The following is a 20,104-nucleotide window of genomic DNA, read 5'->3' as shown; positions in this document are numbered from 1 at the left end:
ATGGTGAAATATGAACTTTGAAGGTCTTAAGCATGTAACTGAAGATTTAGATGGAAGGTGATAAAGTATTTTTACAAAGAAATGGGAGCAATCTTATAGCGGGTCCAATCCAAAACAAAGGAATTTGATTAAAAGTCTCAGAGGTTGCTGCCAACTCAAGCATGTGATCTGTTTGACACAATGCTTGTGCCTTCCTTCCAGCCCATGCACAGATGAAGTATGTTAAGTTGGGCAGTAAACACGGTGATGTGAGCCGCTATAAGACAAAGTATCTTGGAAAAAGGCAACTCGCGGCATGTTAGAAGATATATTGATGAATGAAGCCAAAGCTCATTATTGTGGGAAACCGATAGTGTCTACCTGCGATGAGTCGTGCATTGCTCATGGATGGAAAACGTTTTGAATGCCAACCTTTCCTTAGCAGATTGATATCGCTGTTTCATGACAGATGAACTCTTCAAGGCATCCGGTGAGGGAGCTTCAAGTCTCTAGAGAATATGTGAGGTAACCCATACATACCTCTAGCCTACACGCAAGGAAATTCTGTGAAATGTGGAACCATCATCATAGTCCAAGTCACCTCAAGACATGACATTTTGAAGGAGAAACTTACAGCATTGCCCAAGCTCGTCTATCTCTGGCCTTGTCTAAACCACATTGCAATGTGAGAAAAGTTGCAAGTGGATGCAGTAGCAACAATATAAATATATTGTGAATATGAAACATTAGCTTGCCAGTGACTTGGTTGACCAAATGTATCATATTGAAAACGTGTTAATCTTTTGGTAAAATCTCAATGTCAGATATGGTAAAGACTTGGGAAATTAAGTTTGAAGGAATGCAAAGTGTTTGACAGAATCCTCAGCATGCTTAGTCATTTTAGAAGGGTTGCATTATGCAGAATGTCCCAACACATGCTCTTGTGGTCTTGATCAAGTGTGAGGTGATTGCATGGTACCATAAAGCAACCTGGAAACTCACACTTGAATTCATCTGAGTGATTAGATATCTAAATTAAGACCTAGTGATACCATCTTCGATGAAGACATGTTGCAATATATAGCCGCGGTGATATGCGAACCAATTCAAGTATGAGAAAGAATTAGTAAGCATATCTAAGGCTGGTGTACAGACAAGGCACGCGAATTGTTGGACAGAATGCCTGTGAAGGGAATGATGGGGTTTTGGTGTTACTCAGGAGAGGAACAATTAGAGTACAAGTAGAAGCCACAGTCTTCACTAAACAAAATTCTGAGAAATAAAGCTAAAGCAATATAAGGGGTGAGTTTGAATTCACATCTCAAAAGCATATACTAATATTCATGCTACAATGATTCCTTAAAAAGATCATTACTTTTAACAATGATGTGACAATGATATGAAATGGGTCCGCTAGAGCAATTCTACACAAGCTATTGGCATGCGGTGAAAAGTGTGACAGATATCCTGGATAACGCGATGCCAAAGGTGATTCATTGTCTCCATTAAACAGAGAAATCGAGGTAAACATCAAAAATTAGCTTGAAAGATGAAGTATAAAAATCAAAGGCTAGATTATGCCCCGATCCGGCAAAGCACTCTTCCTGATATTGGTGATACCATTCTAGGAAATGTCATATTGCAAGATTTTTGGTCATCTCTGGAAAGTGGCAACAACACCTCCTTAGGTACAAAGATATTGGAAAGTGGAGTAGCTCAAGCCAGAGGTCATCACATCTTGGCACAGTGTCCTGAATTGGTATTGGAATGTATGAAGGCTTATCATCCAAACACCAGAGAAGTGATTACATCAAATGATAAGGTGATGGTTCAGTTGGATCCGGTTTCTATTGCCATAGCTTTTCGGTTGCCTATCAGGGAACAATATGCTGACATAGACAGAAGGATGGCAAAGGAGTATTATGTTGCAAATCAAACCCAGTGCTTGAACACCATTGTCAGATCCTGGTTCTCACAACCAAGAAGAGGCAAATCCATTTTGGCAAGTCCATTCTTAGGTCATCATTAAAGGAAGATGTGGCAAACATGGTAATTCTTCTTAGTAGATTAATGGGACTTATGGACTCGCATGAGTTTGAAGGCCGAATTTTTTTGTTCATCAATAGAATCTAAAAAGGAAACAACACATTGATTGGGCAAAACTTATTAGCGATAGCATTCACAAGCAACTCTTAGAGCTTCAAACTAATGATTACTTCTACATGACTTTTTACCTCTACTATGCTATAGCAAGTACAAAAAGTTGAACAAGGTTTCTATGATGATGAAGCTCTCATTTATGACCACCTCCCTCAGTTGCAGTACAAGAATAGCCTACATCATTTCAAGAGAGTGAAAGATGCTTTCACAATGTTAACAGCAAAAGAACTTCAAGAAAACATAAGACTCAAAATATTGCTAGAAGCAAAAATGGCAATTCAAAAGTATGGAAGTTACTTCATACAATTTTGAAGTTCACTTATATACGATTGGCGACTTATGACGGATACCTCCTCATGCTACCTAGGTTCATCCATGACAAACTCAAGCTGATTGAGATGTGCAGGCAAATCAATCAAATTAACAAACTCTACAAAAACCAGAGAGTGGATGAGATTCCTTTTCCTAGTGCCATTGGATATTACAAGTGTGACACATCAATCGATGCAAAGAACACAGAAAGTTCCATTGCTAAAATCAATTTGTATCCCTACACTATGTGGTTTTCTTATGACAATAAAGGCTATGTAGTCAACAAACTAAAGCTAACTCCCGGCCTTGGTCATTTTCCAACTCTAGAAGACTTTTGGGAAGATTGTGAGAGCAATTTTGAAGTCAAGAAATAAGACCGGATGAGGTTTATTGTAAGGCAGGTGATAGATTTCAAAGCAGATATTGATGTGACAGACATAAAAGATGATGAATGTTCGTTGATTTATCCTTTCTACCACAAGAAGATTGAGTTGTTGGAACTCACACCAATTGACTGGTCTATTTAGTAATTGAAAATTTTGAAGGAAAGAATGGTCTATATCACCAAGAGAACAGAAGAATGGGTTAATAAAAGGAGGATAGAAAATACATCTACCAAACCTCAAAGTAAAGGGAGTAATCTTGCTAGAAGAAACAACAATCAAGGAGAGTCATCATGCATTGCATCCAAAGCAACCTCAAATAAGAGAGATCAAAGGAACAACTCAAGGAGCAGGTTCAAATGTTGGTATCTTACATTAACTCAGTTAGCAATTCCTTTGAGGCCCAGGCAATAATTACTTCCCCATCTCTAACAGGTCATGAAGGAATTCTTAATCACGCTGTGGTAGAAAATGTAAACAAACACAAGTCTCACAGCATGATGGTAGAAGCACAGATAGATAGAATAATAGAAGGTGTCTCATAGTTCATTAGCAAAGCGAGAGAAATATGTTGAAAAGCCATTGCGCACAAATAGGAGATGTCCAAAGAACTAGAAACCACCAAGGAACAAAAAGCTGCCTGGAAGGGAGTAACTAATGAATTGCAAGAGATATCAAAGATAGATATGAATACTCTAATCCTTGAAGAAGTTATTGCTGGTCAGAATGATAATCAAGTGCACATGTGGAGTAAGAGTATTAACTGGAAAGTAGTAAACATCACAAAGGGATCGCTGAATTTGAAGAATTGATGACTGCATGTGAACAAACAAGAGTGAAAGTCTTGAAAGAAGCGGTCTCGATTATTACAGGTGGAGCAACAATGAATGATCTTCAACACATCGATTGTCAGTTTCTTCTGGATTCCTTCACTATTAAAATTCATTCAGAGATAGAAAATTGAGTGTAAGATGCAAAAACTATGAAGACGCTCAATCTAGTCTCCGTCACTCTTGAAGATTGCAACATTTCTACATATCAGCAAGAATTAGAAGAGATGCAGGACAAGTACTACACAGCCAAGCTCAGAATGGAGAATGTTTTCATTCCTAAGTATGAGTCAATGGTAGCAATCCTTGATGCTTACAGGGCTTTCAAGAATAAATTTGTTAGATCTTGATCGATGGACTCCAACAGCTAGAGATTTTAGTGATCAAATATATATTTCATGCATTTTTTATAAATTTTAGCTTTGGTCATGTTTTTAGATGTTTTCCTTGTATAAGTTAGTTTTTGCAAGGTTAATTAACCTCACCAGAAACATGTGATTGGAAGGTTGTTATTAACCTCATAAGAGGTAGTTGCTTCAACCTCAAGTCTATATAAGGGATCATTTTGCTTTGTAAATGGACTTTTTGAAACTTATCAAATTGAGAGGGCAACTTTATCATCGAAGTAGTATTACTTCATGTATTGAAAGCCAAGCAAATTTGAAAGTATTTTCAATATATCTTTGGTTGTTCAAATATTATCAGTTGTAATCATCATTTGAGAATATAGCATTTCATGATTTCTCTTTTGTGTAGACAAATATTCAATTGAGAATCTATTCTATGTGGTTCAAGTACATTCGTGAAAACGTGCCTATGATATAGAAAATTAGAATTGCTTCATTTGATACCTATATGCGTAGTTCATTGGTATTCTTGATGGAGTTTGAATTTTTTGAGATTTAAATTTTTGTTGGAAGTTTGTACATTCAATTAGCAAGAATGTGGGCAATGAACTTTTCTTTTTCGTCTCATTCTAAATCTATAAATCAAAAATTACATCGTACGAGGGAGTTGACCCTCTAAACGCAAAGGAAGGTTGTTTATCAAGGGCCTATCCAATTGTTGGGAATAGTTTACCACATACATTCCATTAGGCTAATTTGCGTAAGCTGCAAGTGACAAATCAGTTTACCAACAGATTTTTGGCGACTCTACTGAGGACTTGAACAAGAAAGATTAACAGTCGCCGGTGATGAAGCAAGATGGTGTTACCGCATGAGAACATCTTTCCAGTTCTCCAACTGAATCTTGGTTTCCAAGACACACAGGAAGACATTATTTCAGATTTGAATACACTTGCCTAGAGGTGTAGGAGTGTTCAACAGTATCAGCTAGTGAATCGGGTCTTAGAACAAGAAGAGGAGTTTGGTGAATTCTTGAGAGGAATACCCATTGGACACGAAGCACAATTTGTAGAAAGACTTGCTTGGATCTCAAGGAATAGACAAAATCCTGGTCCTACTCAAGGTCAGGCAAACAATAATTAGTAAGCTGGTTGAAAAACCGTACACTTGAGTGGACAAGCATAAAGGTCTATTTGATGAGGATTTCAAGGCTCTTCGAAAGCTAGATTTCAAGCTTGAAACTCCTAAAAGGAAAAGAAAAACTAAGTCAGTCAGTAGACCATCTTCGCCACCAAAGGCCATTGTCCCTCCTGTAGCTTTCCAAGCTTTAATCTTGTCAAAAACCCTCGTTCCTACAGCCATCAATTTACAACCTTTCAATATCGTTCTTCCAACCATGACACAACCAACATTACAATTACCTGTTCCATAGGGAGTTTCTATTGGTCCTTTGTCTTTGGGAAATCAGTTACATGATATGCAAATTGGATCGAAGAAAATTCTCCCTAAGTTTTCTGGAGATGGAAAGGTCACCCCACTAATGAACACATTAGCACATTCTTTACAACAAGTGGAGTTTTTAGAATTCAGCATGAAGATGTTTCCATTTGTCTCTTTTTGGAGACATTTGCTGATGCCGCAACTAAATCGTTTGGTCAACTACCAGTCTGGTCAATCACTTCAAGGGCAACTTTAATTCAAACTTTTGAGAGAAGATTCAAGACTATTGAAGATGAACATTTACTTCTCTCACAATTAACACAAATGAAGAAAGAAATCCATGAACCGATGCAAGAATTCATTGCTCATTTCAACAAGGCTATGAATCGGATTCCTATCAATAAAAGGCTCACCGAGGAAAATCAAATGACCTTCATTAGTTGCCAGCCTTCCGATGTGAGCTTCCAAATACGAAGAGCAAGGGTCCCAACTTGGCAGCTGCACAAACTTTAGCTATTGAAGTAGAAGACGACTTACTTAGCTCAGGGAAATGGAGCCGAGATCTACAGAAAGGTGAAGGCCAACAAGCCTTCATTACTACTATTGATCCTATGGTACAAAAGCTACCCAATGATTTATTACAGTTGAAGAAGCAATTGCCGCAAAATCCACCACCTGCAGGATATCCCAAGGAGAAACTACATTCCCCTTCAGCAGTCTTGAATCTTCTCTCAAAAGCTTGAATTAAAGTTGCCCTTGAAGTGATTGACCCAACCGGTAGTTGACCAAACCATTCAGATGCAGTATCAGTGAATGTCTCCACAAAGAGATGAACTAAAACATCTTCATGCTAAATTCCAAGAACTCCACTTGTTGTAAAGAATGCACTAATGTGTTCATCAGTGGTGACCTTTCTATCTCCAAAAAAACTTAGCGAGAATTTTCCTAGATCCAATAGGCATATCATGTAACTAATTTCCCAAAGCCAAAGAACCAATAGAAACTCACCATGGAATAGGTGGTTGTGGTGTTGGTTGTGCCATGGTTAGAAGAACCATATTCAAAAGTTGTAAATTGATGGCTACAGGAACAAGGGTTCCTGACAAGATTAAAGCTTGGAAAGCTACAGGAGGGACAATGGCCTTTGGTGGCGTAGATGGTGGCGTAGATGGTCTACTGACTGAATTAGTTTTTCTTTTCCTTTTAGGAGTTACAGGCTTGAAATCTAGTTTTCGAAGAGCCTCGAAATCCTCATCAAGTAGACCTTTATGTTTGTCCACTCGAATGTACAATTTTTCAGTCAGCTTACTAATTATTATTTGCCTGACCTTTAGCACAACTAGGATTTTGTTTGTTCCTTCTTGAGATCTGAGCAAGTCTTTCTACAACTTGTGCTCCGTGTTCAATGGGTAATCCTCTCGAGAATTCACAAAACTCCTCTTCTTGTTCTAAGACCCGATTCACTTGCTGATATTGTTGAACACTCCTTCTACACCTCCAAGCAAGCGTATTCAAACCTGAAATAATGTCTTCATGTGTCTTAGAAACCAAGATCCAACTGGAGAACTGGAAAGACGTTCTCATGCAGTAACACCACCTTGCTTCATCAAAGTGACTATTAATCTTTCTTATTCATGTCCCCAATAGAGTCGTCAAAAATATGTTGGTAAACAGATTTGTCACTTGTAGATTACACAAGTTAGCCCAATGGAATGTATGTGGCAAACTATTCTCAATAGTTGGATAGGCCCTTAAATTGCGACCTTCCTTTGGATTTAAAGGGGCAGCTCCTTGTAAGATGTAATTTTTGATTTATAGATTTAAAAAGAGAGAAAAAAGAAAGGTGTATCGCACATGTTCTTGCTAATTGAATGTACAAACTTCCAACAAAACTCATATCAAGAAAGATTCAAACTCCATCAAAAATCCCAATGAATTACGCATATAGGTACCAAATGAAGGAACTCTGATTTTCTATACCACATGCACATTTTCATGATATCAAGAAAAGGTACTTGATCTAGAACAAATTTTCAATTGACTGTTTGTCTTCACAAATGATATATCATGAAATGCTATATTCTCATAAGATGAATACAACCGATAATATATCATGAAATGCTATATTCTCATAAGATGAATACAACCGATAATATTTGAACAACCAAAAATATATTGAAAATACTATCAAATTTACTTGGTTCTCAATGCATGAAGTGATACTCCTTCGATGATAAAGTTGTCATCTCAATTTGTAAAGTTTCAAAAGTCCATTTACAAAGTAAAATGTTGAAAGATCCCTGATGGATCTCTGCCGCTAATCTGCTGTAGCTTTATTATATTTTTTCTTTTTAATTTTCTTTTTCCTGTTTATTAAAATTTTCTTGCAGAACTAGACGGAAATGCAGAAGAGTTTGTTTGTTTTTGCATTTTTGATGATTATTCAACATAGAAATGAGGAGGAGCAAATGATATGAAAAGAGTTTGAAAATAAATAACAATATGCAGCAAAATCAGAATTGATACAAATGTACCAAGCAGATCTCTGAATTATAGAGCCAAATAAAGGATCCAGTACATGTTCCCTAACAATGACGCGAAAGGACTGTGAACATGCAAACGTCTGCTGCTGATTATCCGACTCTCTATATTTCAAAGTGCTGCAAATGGCGGCTACTGCTGCAAGGCTCACTTTCCCATGTACCAATAATCGTGCCCAGCTAAACAATACTGCAGACCCAAGCTGAAATGGCGTCCTCCTTCCTTGATAATAACTGATACCACTGAAAATTCCAAGACCAAATATTGCTGAGGGTTACGTCCCAGCCAGTAAATACCCAATGCTGCTGAGGGTTACGTCCCAGCCAGCAATTACCCTGGGGCTTGCGTCCCAGAATGCAAATCGCTCAAGCAGAGCAAATCTGAAAAGAAGTGTTTGAAAAATATGCATAATGATGAGAAATGGCGCCCATCTCCTTATAACCCCTTGCAAAGCAATGCGAACCCTAAAGTGGCCCCCAATTGGCGTTGGCTATAAAAATGAATTAAATCTTATTTTAAAGTGACCATGTCACTAGAAAATGACCTTTTCCACCATAGTAATAAATCCGCTCACCAAATTGCCCTGAGACCAAAGAGGAAGATTTAGAGAATTTCAAGACCTTTCCAACGAGCTATCATAACATGGGATACACATCCAGATGAGGCCAAAATTCCCTTATTACTCCAAAATGGCTATTAACTTAGCCTTATTTAAATATTAAACGCTAACTTAGGAAATATTAAAAATATAACCCAAATAGCCACAAACTGCCCAACTGACATCACAAACCATAAAATCATCTTGTCACCTGTCTGTGACTGAAGTCGGAAATCAAGGATCCACTGGCAGTCTCATCCCTAAAATCTAGGGATACTCCTAAAATTTAGGAAACAAGCCCTATCCCTCTGAAACTGAACCCAAAGGGTCATCTCATGGAAACCCAGCACTAGGCATGATCATACCTCCTAAAAAGTAGGAATGAACCCCATAAATGTAGGAACTGCCTCCTAAAAATAAGGAACATCACCCAACTGATCAATACCCACCAGAAAACCAAGTCCCCAACACTGAATAACCATACTGGGTCTCTATCCAACCCTGTCAACCTACAAGACCCCATAATAAGCTGACTCACATGTCTCTGTTAGACTGAGCTAGAGTGGGGACATGACAGTCCTCCCCTCTCGGAGATGCTTGCCCACAAGCAACTGTAATGCAGGATGTTGTAAAATGCTCTCACCCTCCCAAGTGGCATCCTCTATGGGAAGATCTCTCCATCGAACCAAATACTCTCGAATCACCCGGCTTCTCAACCGTAGTTCCCTCACCTCAAGAATCTCATCAGGGACCAAAATCAATTTACCTTCCTCATCCATAGGAGGTATTTCGGGTGAAACTATAATATGCTGTCCAAGGGCCTTTTTCAAGCAAGATACATGAAATACATTATGAACTTTGCTGCCATGTGGTAACTCAACCTCATATGCAACCTCTCCCACTCGCCTGAGTATCCTGTATGGACCATAAAAACATGGTTTGAGCTTCTCAGCTCCCCCCCTTTTTAGGGTGCTCTGCCGATATGGTTGTAAACGCAAAAAGACCATATCATCCACCTCAAATGCCCTCTCAATCCTGTGCCTGTCAGCGTACATCTTTTGTTGATTTTGGGCCTGCTGCAAATTCTCCCTAAGAGATCTCATGACATCCCGGTTCTCTTGTAACCAATCTTGAGCCAAGGGAACTCTACTATCACCAATTGCCAAATCAGTGAAAGATAATGCCTTATATCCATAGAGAGCTTTGAAAGGCGTCATGCCAATGGACATATGATGCATAGTATTATAACAATACTCGCCCAAATGCAGCCAACGCACCCATGCTTTTTGCTGCCCTGACACATAGTTATGCAAATATCCCTCAACCCATTTGTTAACTATTTCTGTCTGCCCATCCGTTTGAGGGTGGTAACTAATACTAGGTGTTAACAAAGTACCAGCTAGTGTAAAAAGTTCCTGCCAGAAGGAACTCATGAATCTGCTGACCCTATCACTCACAATGGTCATGGGAAGACCATGAAGTCTAAAAAACACCTCCCTGAAGAACAACTTAGCCACCTGCGATGCTGTAAAATCTAATGCAAATGGAAAGAAGTGGGCATACTTCGTTAGCCTATCCACAACAACATAGATGCAATCTTTCCCCTGAACCCGAGGAAGACCTGTAATGAAATCCATGGAGATCCCTGTCCACTTCTATTCCGGTATAGGCAAGGGCTGCAATAATCCCGCTGGGTAGGTATGCTCCGACTTGTTCTGCTGACAAGTCATACACTCACGGACATGGCGTAAAACATCATCTTTGAGACCCTTCCAAGAGAATCTCTCACGTACTGCCCTATAAGTCTTACCATATCCTGGGTGTCCGGCTGTAGGAATATCATGGAGAGCATGCAAAATTTGTTCCTTCAACTGAGAACCCGGAACAAGGTAAACCCTGTCTTTATAGTAGATAATATCATCTACCACACTGTATCTGTCATCCACTATCAATCCCTCCATAATCTCACAAGCATGCTGATCTTTGGAGTATTCAACTAAAAGTTGAGCCTTCCAATCTGCTGAAATCTCACTCAATGAACATAGGGCAGCCAATGAAGGTTTCCTAGAGAGTGCATCAGCCACAGCATTATTCTTCCCCTTTATGAATTTGATATCAAAGTCATAAGCTTGAATTTTGCTAACCCATTTTTGTTGTCGATCATTGAGCTCTGTTTGATTTAGGAAATACTTCATATTGTTATGGTCTGTTCTCACCACAAATTTACTGCCAAAAAGACACTGTCTGAACTTGGCTAACGCATGCATAATAGCCAACATTTCCTTATCATAGGTAGAGTACAACTTTTCATTGTTTTGCAACTTCCTGCTCTCATAGGCAATGGGGTGTCTATTCTGCATCAACATCGCTCCTATACCCAAGCCCGACACATCATACTCCAGGACAAATGGCTACGAGAAATCACGTAGTGCCAAAACGGGGCAAGTACTCATAACCTCCTTGAGTCTATCAAAGACCCCCTGTGCTTGTTCTATCCATCTGAACGATCCTTTCTTTGTGAGATCTGTCAAAGGTGCTGCCAGCTGTGAGAAACCCTTCACAAATCTTCTATAATAAGCACACAATCCAAGGAACCCTCGTAACTCAGTAATGTTCCGAGGGACAGGCCAATTCTGAATCGTCTGAATCTTCTCTTCATGCACTTTCACCCCCTCAGCACTGATCACATGACCCAAATATAACACCTCCCCCAATCCAAACTCACATTTGGAAAGCTTAGCAAATAGAGACTGACTCTCCATTATGCTAAGTACCTCCCTGGGTCCACCATCTGACGCTGCCCTCAAAATCACTTTCTACCCGCCAGAAAGAAACTCTAACTGCATATGGTGGTGATCAATAATGTAACGCCCAATACCCTGTAACCACTGCATGCCCAAAACCACATCATAATCTTCTATGGGAAGCACATAGAAGTCATCAGTCAAAGTATAATCTCCCATCTAAATACTAAGTTGTGGAATCCGCTTGGTACAACCCAAAATGGCACCATCAGCCACCTTCACTCCAAAACCACCAAACTCCTCGTACTGTAAGCCACGCCTCTCAACTAATTTTTGATCAATAAAGTTATGCATAGCACTTGTGTCTACCAAACTGGTGATCCACTTACCCTTAAGTGTACCTTTCAACCGGAAGGCATGAAACTTAGGATAACTGGAGAGGGTAGCCATAGCTACTTTAGCTGATGCCACAGGCTCAGCGGTGTCTAACTCCAACTGTGTCGGAAAATGCTCAACATCCTCTGTATTATCCTCAATATCAATATCAGGAACCTCCTCATCTCCTAACTCAGAAGTCACCTCAATCAAATGAACCTTTCCTTTACCCATGCAACGGTGTCCTGGTTCCCATGGTTCTTTGCAGGAAAAACATAACTTTTTCCTCCTCAATTCATTCCTCGTCTCCTGATTCATCCAAGGAGTTTTAGATGAGGTCCCTCCTTTGTTCTGTGTCGTATTGGCCTTCTGTGCAGGCCGTGAATCTCTAAATGGTTTCTTATCTGCCTAATAAGAAGTGGGAACAGTATCCAATCTCAATGTCACATCAATAGCCTCCTTAAGAGTAGCTGGTTGGAAAGCACGTACCAATCCTTTTAGTCTATCCTGCAAACCCTCAATGAACAACATCACACTACGTTTCTGGGGCATATCCGGTACCATAACTACAATATGCTGGAACTCATTAATATAGGCTTCTACATGACCAGTTTGTTTAAGGTGAGCCAACTCCCTGTAATAAAGTTCTGTATCCTTATGGTCAAATCGTGCAATGAGTCGCTCGGTGAACTTAGCATAGGAGCGAACTAAGGCGTGATCCTGGGTGACCAATCCATGGTGCCACCAATCATAGGCAATCCCCTCTAAATGCAACACAGCAAACTGAATAGCCTCACGCTCAGGCATGGGCCTCAATGAAAGGTATATGTCCAACTTGTGGACCCAAGCTCGTGCACTAGTGTCTCCTGAGCCATTATATGGGGCCAATGTAATCTTCCCAGTAGCTCTATTGAGGTCATAATTTTGCTGCTGTTGTGGTAGTCTATTACCACGATCTCCCCTGAACCCGGTTGTATCTCTACGCTATGCACAATACTGGGGAAGAGGGAAGACGTCCCTAACCTCAGGAGGTAGAGCTCTCCACTCAGCTGTGGCCGTCAAAACTGACTCCTGAAACCCCACTTCTGGTGGTTCCACCTGCGCTGGCCGTTCACCTGGTATGAATTGGGGAAGCAATGGCCTATTCGTAGTAGGTGTACGATGGCGATGCCTCCTACTGGAATGAAGGGAGCTCCCAACGGAAGAATGGGACTGATGGCTGCGCTGACTACCAGCCACTGAAACTGATCTACTTTGCCTGCCTCTGTGTCCACCCATCTCCAAACGCTCCAAGGTATCCTGTAACCTGTCTAGAGCCTGAGCGATCCTGGGCTGAGTAGTAAATAGGGTCCGCACCATCTCTCTTTCTTCTGCCTCTGTAGGCATGTCGTCGCCAGCAACACCCTGTGCCTCACCCATAGCTGGTATCTGTGCGTCTCTGGCGGCCTCTGCTTGCCACTGGTTCCTCTTGCGCTCGTAGAATCTATGTATTTCTCCACCAAGATGCATAGATTTGTATTCAATCCACCAAGTAGTGACTACCCAGATGCTGAAATGATTTATCAAAAACTTTTATCCAATACCCAGATGCCAAAATCTGTTGTGACAATTTCTCACAAACCCTACAGGCTGGCAGGATGCAAGCTCTGATACCACTGAAAGATCCCTGATGGATCTCTGCCGCTAATCTGCTGTAGCTTTATTATATTTTTTCTTTTTAATTTTCTTTTTCCTGTTTATTAAAGTTTTCTTGTAGAATTAGACGGAAATGCAGAAGAGTTTGTTTGTTTTTGCATTTTTGATGATTATTCAACATAGAAATGAGGAGGAGCAAATGATATGAAAAGAGTTTGAAAATAAATAACAATATGCAGCAAAATCAGAATTGATACAAATCGTACCAGGCAGATCTCTGAATTATAGAGCCAAATAAAGGATCCAGTACATTTTCCTTAACAATGACGCCAAACTGGCTGATGGAAAGGACTATAAACATGCAAACGTCTGCTGCTGATTATCCGACTCTCTATATTTCAAAGTGCTGCAAATGGCGGCTACTGCTGTAAGGCTCACTTTCCCATGTACCAATAATCATGCCCAGCTAAACAATACTGCAGACCCAAGCTGAAATGGCGTCCTCCTTCCTTGATAACAGCTGATACCACTGAAAATTCCAAGATCAAATATTGCTGAGGGTTACGTCCCAGCTAGTAAATACCCAATGCTACTAAGGGTTACGTCCCAGCCAGCAATTACCCTGGGGCTTGCGTCCCAGAATGCAAATCGCTCAAGCAGAGCAAATCTGAAAAGAAGTGTTTGAAAAATATGCATAATGATGAGAAATGGTGACCATCTCCTTATAACCCCTTGCAAAGCAATGCGAACCCTAAAGTGGCCCCCAATTGGCGTTGGCTATAAAAATGAATTAAATCTTATTTTAAAGTGACCATGTCACTAGAAAATGACCTTTTCCACCATAGTAATAAATCCGCTCACCTAATTGCCCTGAGACCAAAGAGGAAGATTTAGAGAATTTCAAGACCTTTCCAACGAGCTATCATAACATGGGATACACATCCAGATGAAGCCAAAATTCCCTTATTACTCCAAAATGGCTATTAACTTAGCCTTATTTAAATATTAAACGCTAACTTAAGAAATATTAAAAATATAACCCAAATAGCCACAAACTGCCCAACTGACATCACAAACCATAAAATCATCCTGTCACCTGTCTGTGACTGAAGTCGGAAATCAAGGATCCACTGGCAGTCTCATCCCTAAAATCTAGGGATGCTCCTAAAATTTAGGAAACAAGCCCTATCCCTCTGAAACTGAACCCAAAGGGTCATCTCATGGAAACCCAGCCCTGGGCATGATCATACCTCCTAAAAAGTAGGAATGAACCCCATAAATGTAGGAACTGCCTCCTAAAAATAAGGAACGTCACCCAACTGATCAATACCCACCAGAAAACCAAGTCCCCAACACTGAATAACCATATTGGGTCTCTATCCAACCCTGTCAGCCTACAAGACCCCATAATAAGCTGACTCACATGTCTCTGTTAGACTGAGCTAGAGTGGGGACATGACAAATGTTCCCTTATATAGACTTGAGGTTGAAGCAACTAGCTCTTATGAGGTTAATATCTACCTCCCAATCACGTATTTTTGGTGAGATTAATTAACCTTACAAAAATTAACCTATACAAGGAAAATATCTAAAATATGACCAAAGTTAAAATTCATCAAAAATGCATGAAATATATATTTGATCACTAAAATCTCTAACTATTGGAGTCCACTGATCAGGATCTGACAAATTTATTCGTGAAAGCCTTGTAAGCATCAAGAATCGCTACCATCAACCCATACTTAGGAATAAAAACATTCTTTATTCTGAGCTTGGTTGTGTAGTACTTGTCCCGGATCTCTTCTAATTGCCACTGATATGTTGAAATGTTCCAATCTTCAAGAGTGATGGAGACTAGAATGAGCTTCTGCATAGTTTCAACATCTCACATTTGATTTTCTATCTCTAAATGAATTCTAATAGTCAAGAAATCCAGAAGAAATTGATAATTGATGTGTTGAAGATCATTCATTGTTGCTCCACCTATAATAATCGAGACCACTTCTTCCAAGACTTCCACTCTCATTTGTTCACACGCAATCATCAATTTTTCAAATTCGGCGATCCCTTTGTTGATGTTTATTACTTTCCAATTAATATTCTTACTCTACATGTGCACCTAATTATCATTCGGATCAGCAATAACTTTTTCAAGGATTAGAGTATTCATATCTACACTTGACATCTCTTGCAATTCATCAGTTACTCCTTGCTAGGCAGCTTTTTGTTCCTTGGTGGTTTCAAGTTCTTTGGATATCTCTTGTTCTTGCGCAATGACTTTCCCACATATTTCTTTCACTCCAATTATGAACTTTGAGGCATCTTCTATCATTCTATCTATCCATACTTCTACCATCATGTTATGAAACTTGTGTGTTCTACCATAGTGTGATCAAGAATACCTTCAAGACTTGTTAGAGCTGTGGAAGTAATTATTGTCTAGGCCTCAGAAGAATTGCTAACTGAGTTAATGTAAGATACCAACATTTGAACCTGCTCCTTCAGTTGTTCCTTTGATCTATTTTCTTTCTTTGCCCATTGTAATATTTGTGTTGCAGACAACTCAAAATTCCGAAAATCTCCTTCTGCGATTAATGGACCGATATCTACTTTGCTCAAAGTGAAATCTGATCTGTGGTTTCTTCTACATTCTTCTCTATTATAGGCCTTTCTATTTCTACACAAATTGTTTGAAGCTTCATTAATGGCCAACCTAAACATCACCTTAGTTATCTTCACTTTGGGTGGTTTTTAAAGAAACCAAAAATCACATCAAACAGAGGTGGAACCCCTTGAACTACCTCCTTCTTTGCACACTCATTCACAGCCATGAAGGTGTAGGAGCTTGGGATGACATTTGTGCATTATCTGTTTGATGCTCAGTTCTCACCGTTAAATCTTTGGTGTTGGGCAACTGATTATCCACCTTTGTGATGTCAATCAATGATATCTTCAGAGAAGAAAAATCATGAGGAGAAGCTACTAACGTAGATAAAGGAGCAACTAGAATAGATTGTTCAATGTTTCTAGAAGATTCTTGGGTGTTCTCATTAGATATATCTTCTCTTGATTGTGATTTGCTTTGCCAACTTTATCTTTTGGCTTTGATCTCTTTCTCTTGATTGTGAATTCAACCTCACATGCTTTGGATAAATCAATTGACTGATTTGGATCTTCATCACCACCATTATTACCTGAATTTGATTGCTGCAATTTCTTATTTAAGGTTGCTTCGGATGCCATGCGGGATGATTCTCCTTGATTGTTGTTCCTTCTAGCAGGATTACTCTCTTTATTTTGAAGTCTAGCAGCCGTATTTTCTATCCTCCTCTTATGTACCCATTCTTTTGTTCTCTTGATTCCATAGGCCGTCTTTTCCTTCAAATTTTTCAATTCCTGAATAGACCAGTCAATTGGTGGGAGTTCCAACAACTCATCTTCTCGTGGTAGAAAGGATCAATCAACAAACATTCATCATCTTCTATGCTTGTCACATCAACATCTACTTTGAAATCTATCACCTACCTTACAGTAAGCCTCATCCAGTCTCGTTTCTTTACTTCAAAATTGCTCTCACAATCTTCCCAGAAGTCCTGTAGAGCTGGAAAATGACCAAGGTTGAGAGATAGCTTTAATTCACTGACTGCATAGCCTTTACTGTCATAAGGAAATCGAATAGTGTAGGGATACAAATTGATTATAGCAATGGATCTTTCTATTTTCTTCGCATCTGCTAATGTGTCACACCTGTAATGCCCAATGCCAATAGGAAAAGGGATCTCATCTACTCTTTGTTTTCTGCAAAGCCTGTTAATTTAACTGATCTGCCTGCACATCTCAATCAATATCAATTTGTCATTGACAAATGTAGCTAGCATGAGGGGGTATACATTACAAGCCGCCAACCGAATACAAGTGAACTTCAGTAAGTATATGAAGTAACTTCTATACTTTTGAATTGCCACTACTACTTCTGGCAATATACTGAGTCCTATGTTTCCTTGAAGTTCTCTTGTTGTTAGCATTGTAAATGCATCATTCACTCTCCTAAAATGATGTAGGTTTTTCTCATACTGCAATTGAGGGAGGTGGTCTTAAATGAGATTTGCGTCATCATAGATACCTTGCCAATTAAGTCCAGGCCAACTTTTCGTACTTGCTATAGCATAGAAGAGGTAAGAAGTCATTTAGAAGTAATCATTAGTTTGATGCTCTAAGAGTTGGTTGTGAAGGCTATCGCTGATAAGCTTTCCCCAATCAATGTGTTATTTCCCTTCACAAAACATATTGATAAACAAAAACATCCAGCCTTCAGACTCATGTGAATCCCTTAGTCCCATTACTCTACTTAGATGGATTACCATGTTTGCCACATCTTCCTTTAATGATGACCTATGAATGGACTTTACTAATTGGGATTTGCCTCTTTTTGGCTGTGAGAACCAGGATCTAGCAATGGTGTTCAAGCACTGGATTTGATTTGCAATATTAGAGTCCTTTGCCATCCTTTTGTCTATGTCAGCATTTTGTTCTTTGATAGGCAACCGGAAAGCTATGGCAATAGAAATCAGATCCAACCAAAGCATCACCATATTATTTGATGTAATCACTTCTCTGGTGTTCAAATGATAAGCCTCCGTACATTCCATTGGGCTGACTTGCGTAATCTGCAAATGACAAATCTGTTTACCAACAATTTCTAAATTCCTTCTATCAAATCTCTACGTCAATCTTTGGCTGAAGTCTTCCAAAGTGGTGACTGAGTCATTCTCGTGACTTATTGTACCACTATACCACAATTTGTGAGTTGTACGTCAAGAAACAAGGTAGCAGATTTAATTGCCTGTTCTTCAAACATTGGATCTAATGAGAAATGTGTGTATGATTTACACAACCAAGCCCTTGTGGAAGAGCTAGTGGATTCACCAAAAGCTGGAATAGTAATTTTTCCTAAAGTGTTGAATGGCATTTCTCTCTTCAAAGCATCTCCTCTTATGCCCACTCCTTGTTTCAATCTCATAAAACACTATGAAAATTGTATCTCTGTGTATGGGAGGGCTTATGGTATAGTATTCATCACGAAGCCTTGACATTTCATCTTCCTGATCAAATTGTTCTTCCTCTCTGCTTGCTGATCCTTTTTTCCCAGAAAATCGGCTGTGTTAGTCGTTGTATTGGCTCAAATCTTCTCACCACCAGAGCTGCTCCCTTTGCTCTGCTTTGTTTTGGTCTATCAGCAATCAATTGTTGGTTCAAACCCCTTAGAAGTCGGACTATTTCCGCCAAAGTATCTCTAATCTTCGTCTGGAACTCTTTGGTCTGGTTGATGGATTCTTAAGAATGTTCTTCTACTCTATCACCCATGACAGCCTCCCTTTTTCTCTGTTGACACCTCAGATCTCTATCACTCATTAAGCAAAAGAAAGGCTAGCAGGATGCCAAGCTCTAATAGCACTGTAAAATCCTGGTTTCTTACCACTTTTGACAGTAATTTCTAAATAGTTTTGTTTTTGAAAGTATCTCAGAATGACTGATTGTAAAAACGGAAATTCGTATATAGGAGAATTATTAACTATAGATTACAAATTAGATTGTTGATTATACCAGCAAGTGAAAGCAAAATTCGACTGAAATTGCAACTCGAATTGTCTTCACACCAGCAAGCCCGATAATAATGTCTATAGAATGATCGGTAATAAAAATGTCCAGTACAAATTTAACCACGGAGCGATAGTATAACCTCTAGAAATCGGTTTCTTTCCTCTATTTTTCCGTTCGAACTTTCAACTCGACCGTCCCAATAAATGCAGCGAATGTGATTTGAATGAATCTTGAGTCTCACCAACCCAAAATCCTGAAACCGATATAAGTACACTCGTCGAATGTACATCAAGATTCGCAGCTCTCGAGTGTCCTTTAAGCATCCTCAGAAAAATTATTATACCCTAGTTCTCCCCTATCCTTTATACATATTAAGGAATTTTGTAGACTCGGAGTGTTTCCAATTGTTTTTCGTTTCCTCATAATATGCATTGTTCAAATTAAAACAAAAACAGAATAACATATGTCTTTGAAGTGGGTTGTCAAATACAGGAAATGCCCATATGAACCTTATGTTTTTATGATTTGTCCTACAACTTTCCTAGAACTGAAAAACTTATTATATTCGAACTAATAAACATATATAAATTCAACAGAAATAGTTATTTTAGAGAGAGAGAGTGCTCACAGGTTTGATACAGTTTTCTCCTAGAATTTGAATGAACAGAAGCAGCAAGAAATGGGCAGTAATCCGCAGCATCCTAAAAATTATAAACAAAATTCCTCCGTGAATTCTGTTAAGGACGCTGTATTGGGAATAAGGGAAGGTAACCGTTTTAAAAGCCAAGTAAGACCAGGGACGTTAAAATGCGAAAAAAAGGCTCTTAACCAGGGCTCTTCCAACAGTTTGGGAATCGTAACATCTTATTTCTACGAAAAAAAATTTAAAATTTTTATTTTTTATTTTTTTGAAAAAGGTACAAGTGCATATGCTATGTTTTTTAATATTTTCATTTTATTTCAATTGAATTTATCTTGCAATTATTCTTATTGATTGTTTATTTATAATATTTTATTTAGGATTTGGTTGTACATTGTTAACCAAATTTTAAAATGGTTTTATTCTATATTTTTAAAAAATTGAATTAAGTAATGTATTATTATTAGTTTAATTTGTAATTTTTTAGGATGGTCAAGTGTAATAAACATATTTCAAAGA

At 39.0% G+C, this 20,104-nt stretch overlaps 1 protein-coding gene across 2 annotated transcripts in view; it reads right to left on the bottom strand.

Annotated features, from left to right (window-relative positions):
• Positions 1-19,864, bottom strand: part of LOC149532130 (phosphatidylinositol-glycan biosynthesis class X-like protein) — a 136,955-nt gene extending 117,091 nt beyond the window's left edge. The window contains exon 1 of one of the 2 annotated variants that reach the window (XM_089810383.1): positions 19,574-19,864. In XM_089810383.1, coding sequence (XP_089666509.1) covers positions 19,574-19,645 — 72 coding nt within the window. In that variant the 5' untranslated portion in view covers positions 19,646-19,864. The remainder of the gene's footprint in view (positions 1-19,573) is intronic. The other variant, XM_089810384.1, reaches the window with a different exon arrangement.
• Positions 19,865-20,104: the final 240 nt, after the last annotated feature.

Source organism: Cupressus sempervirens, chromosome 11, assembly GCF_028749045.1.
Source record: "Cupressus sempervirens isolate cs-2001-9-10 chromosome 11, ASM2874904v1, whole genome shotgun sequence".
In the NCBI taxonomy this organism is placed as follows: domain Eukaryota; kingdom Viridiplantae; phylum Streptophyta; class Pinopsida; order Cupressales; family Cupressaceae; genus Cupressus; species Cupressus sempervirens.
Note: the sequence above shows the minus strand (reverse complement) of the source record. Positions and strands in the feature narration are given on the sequence as shown.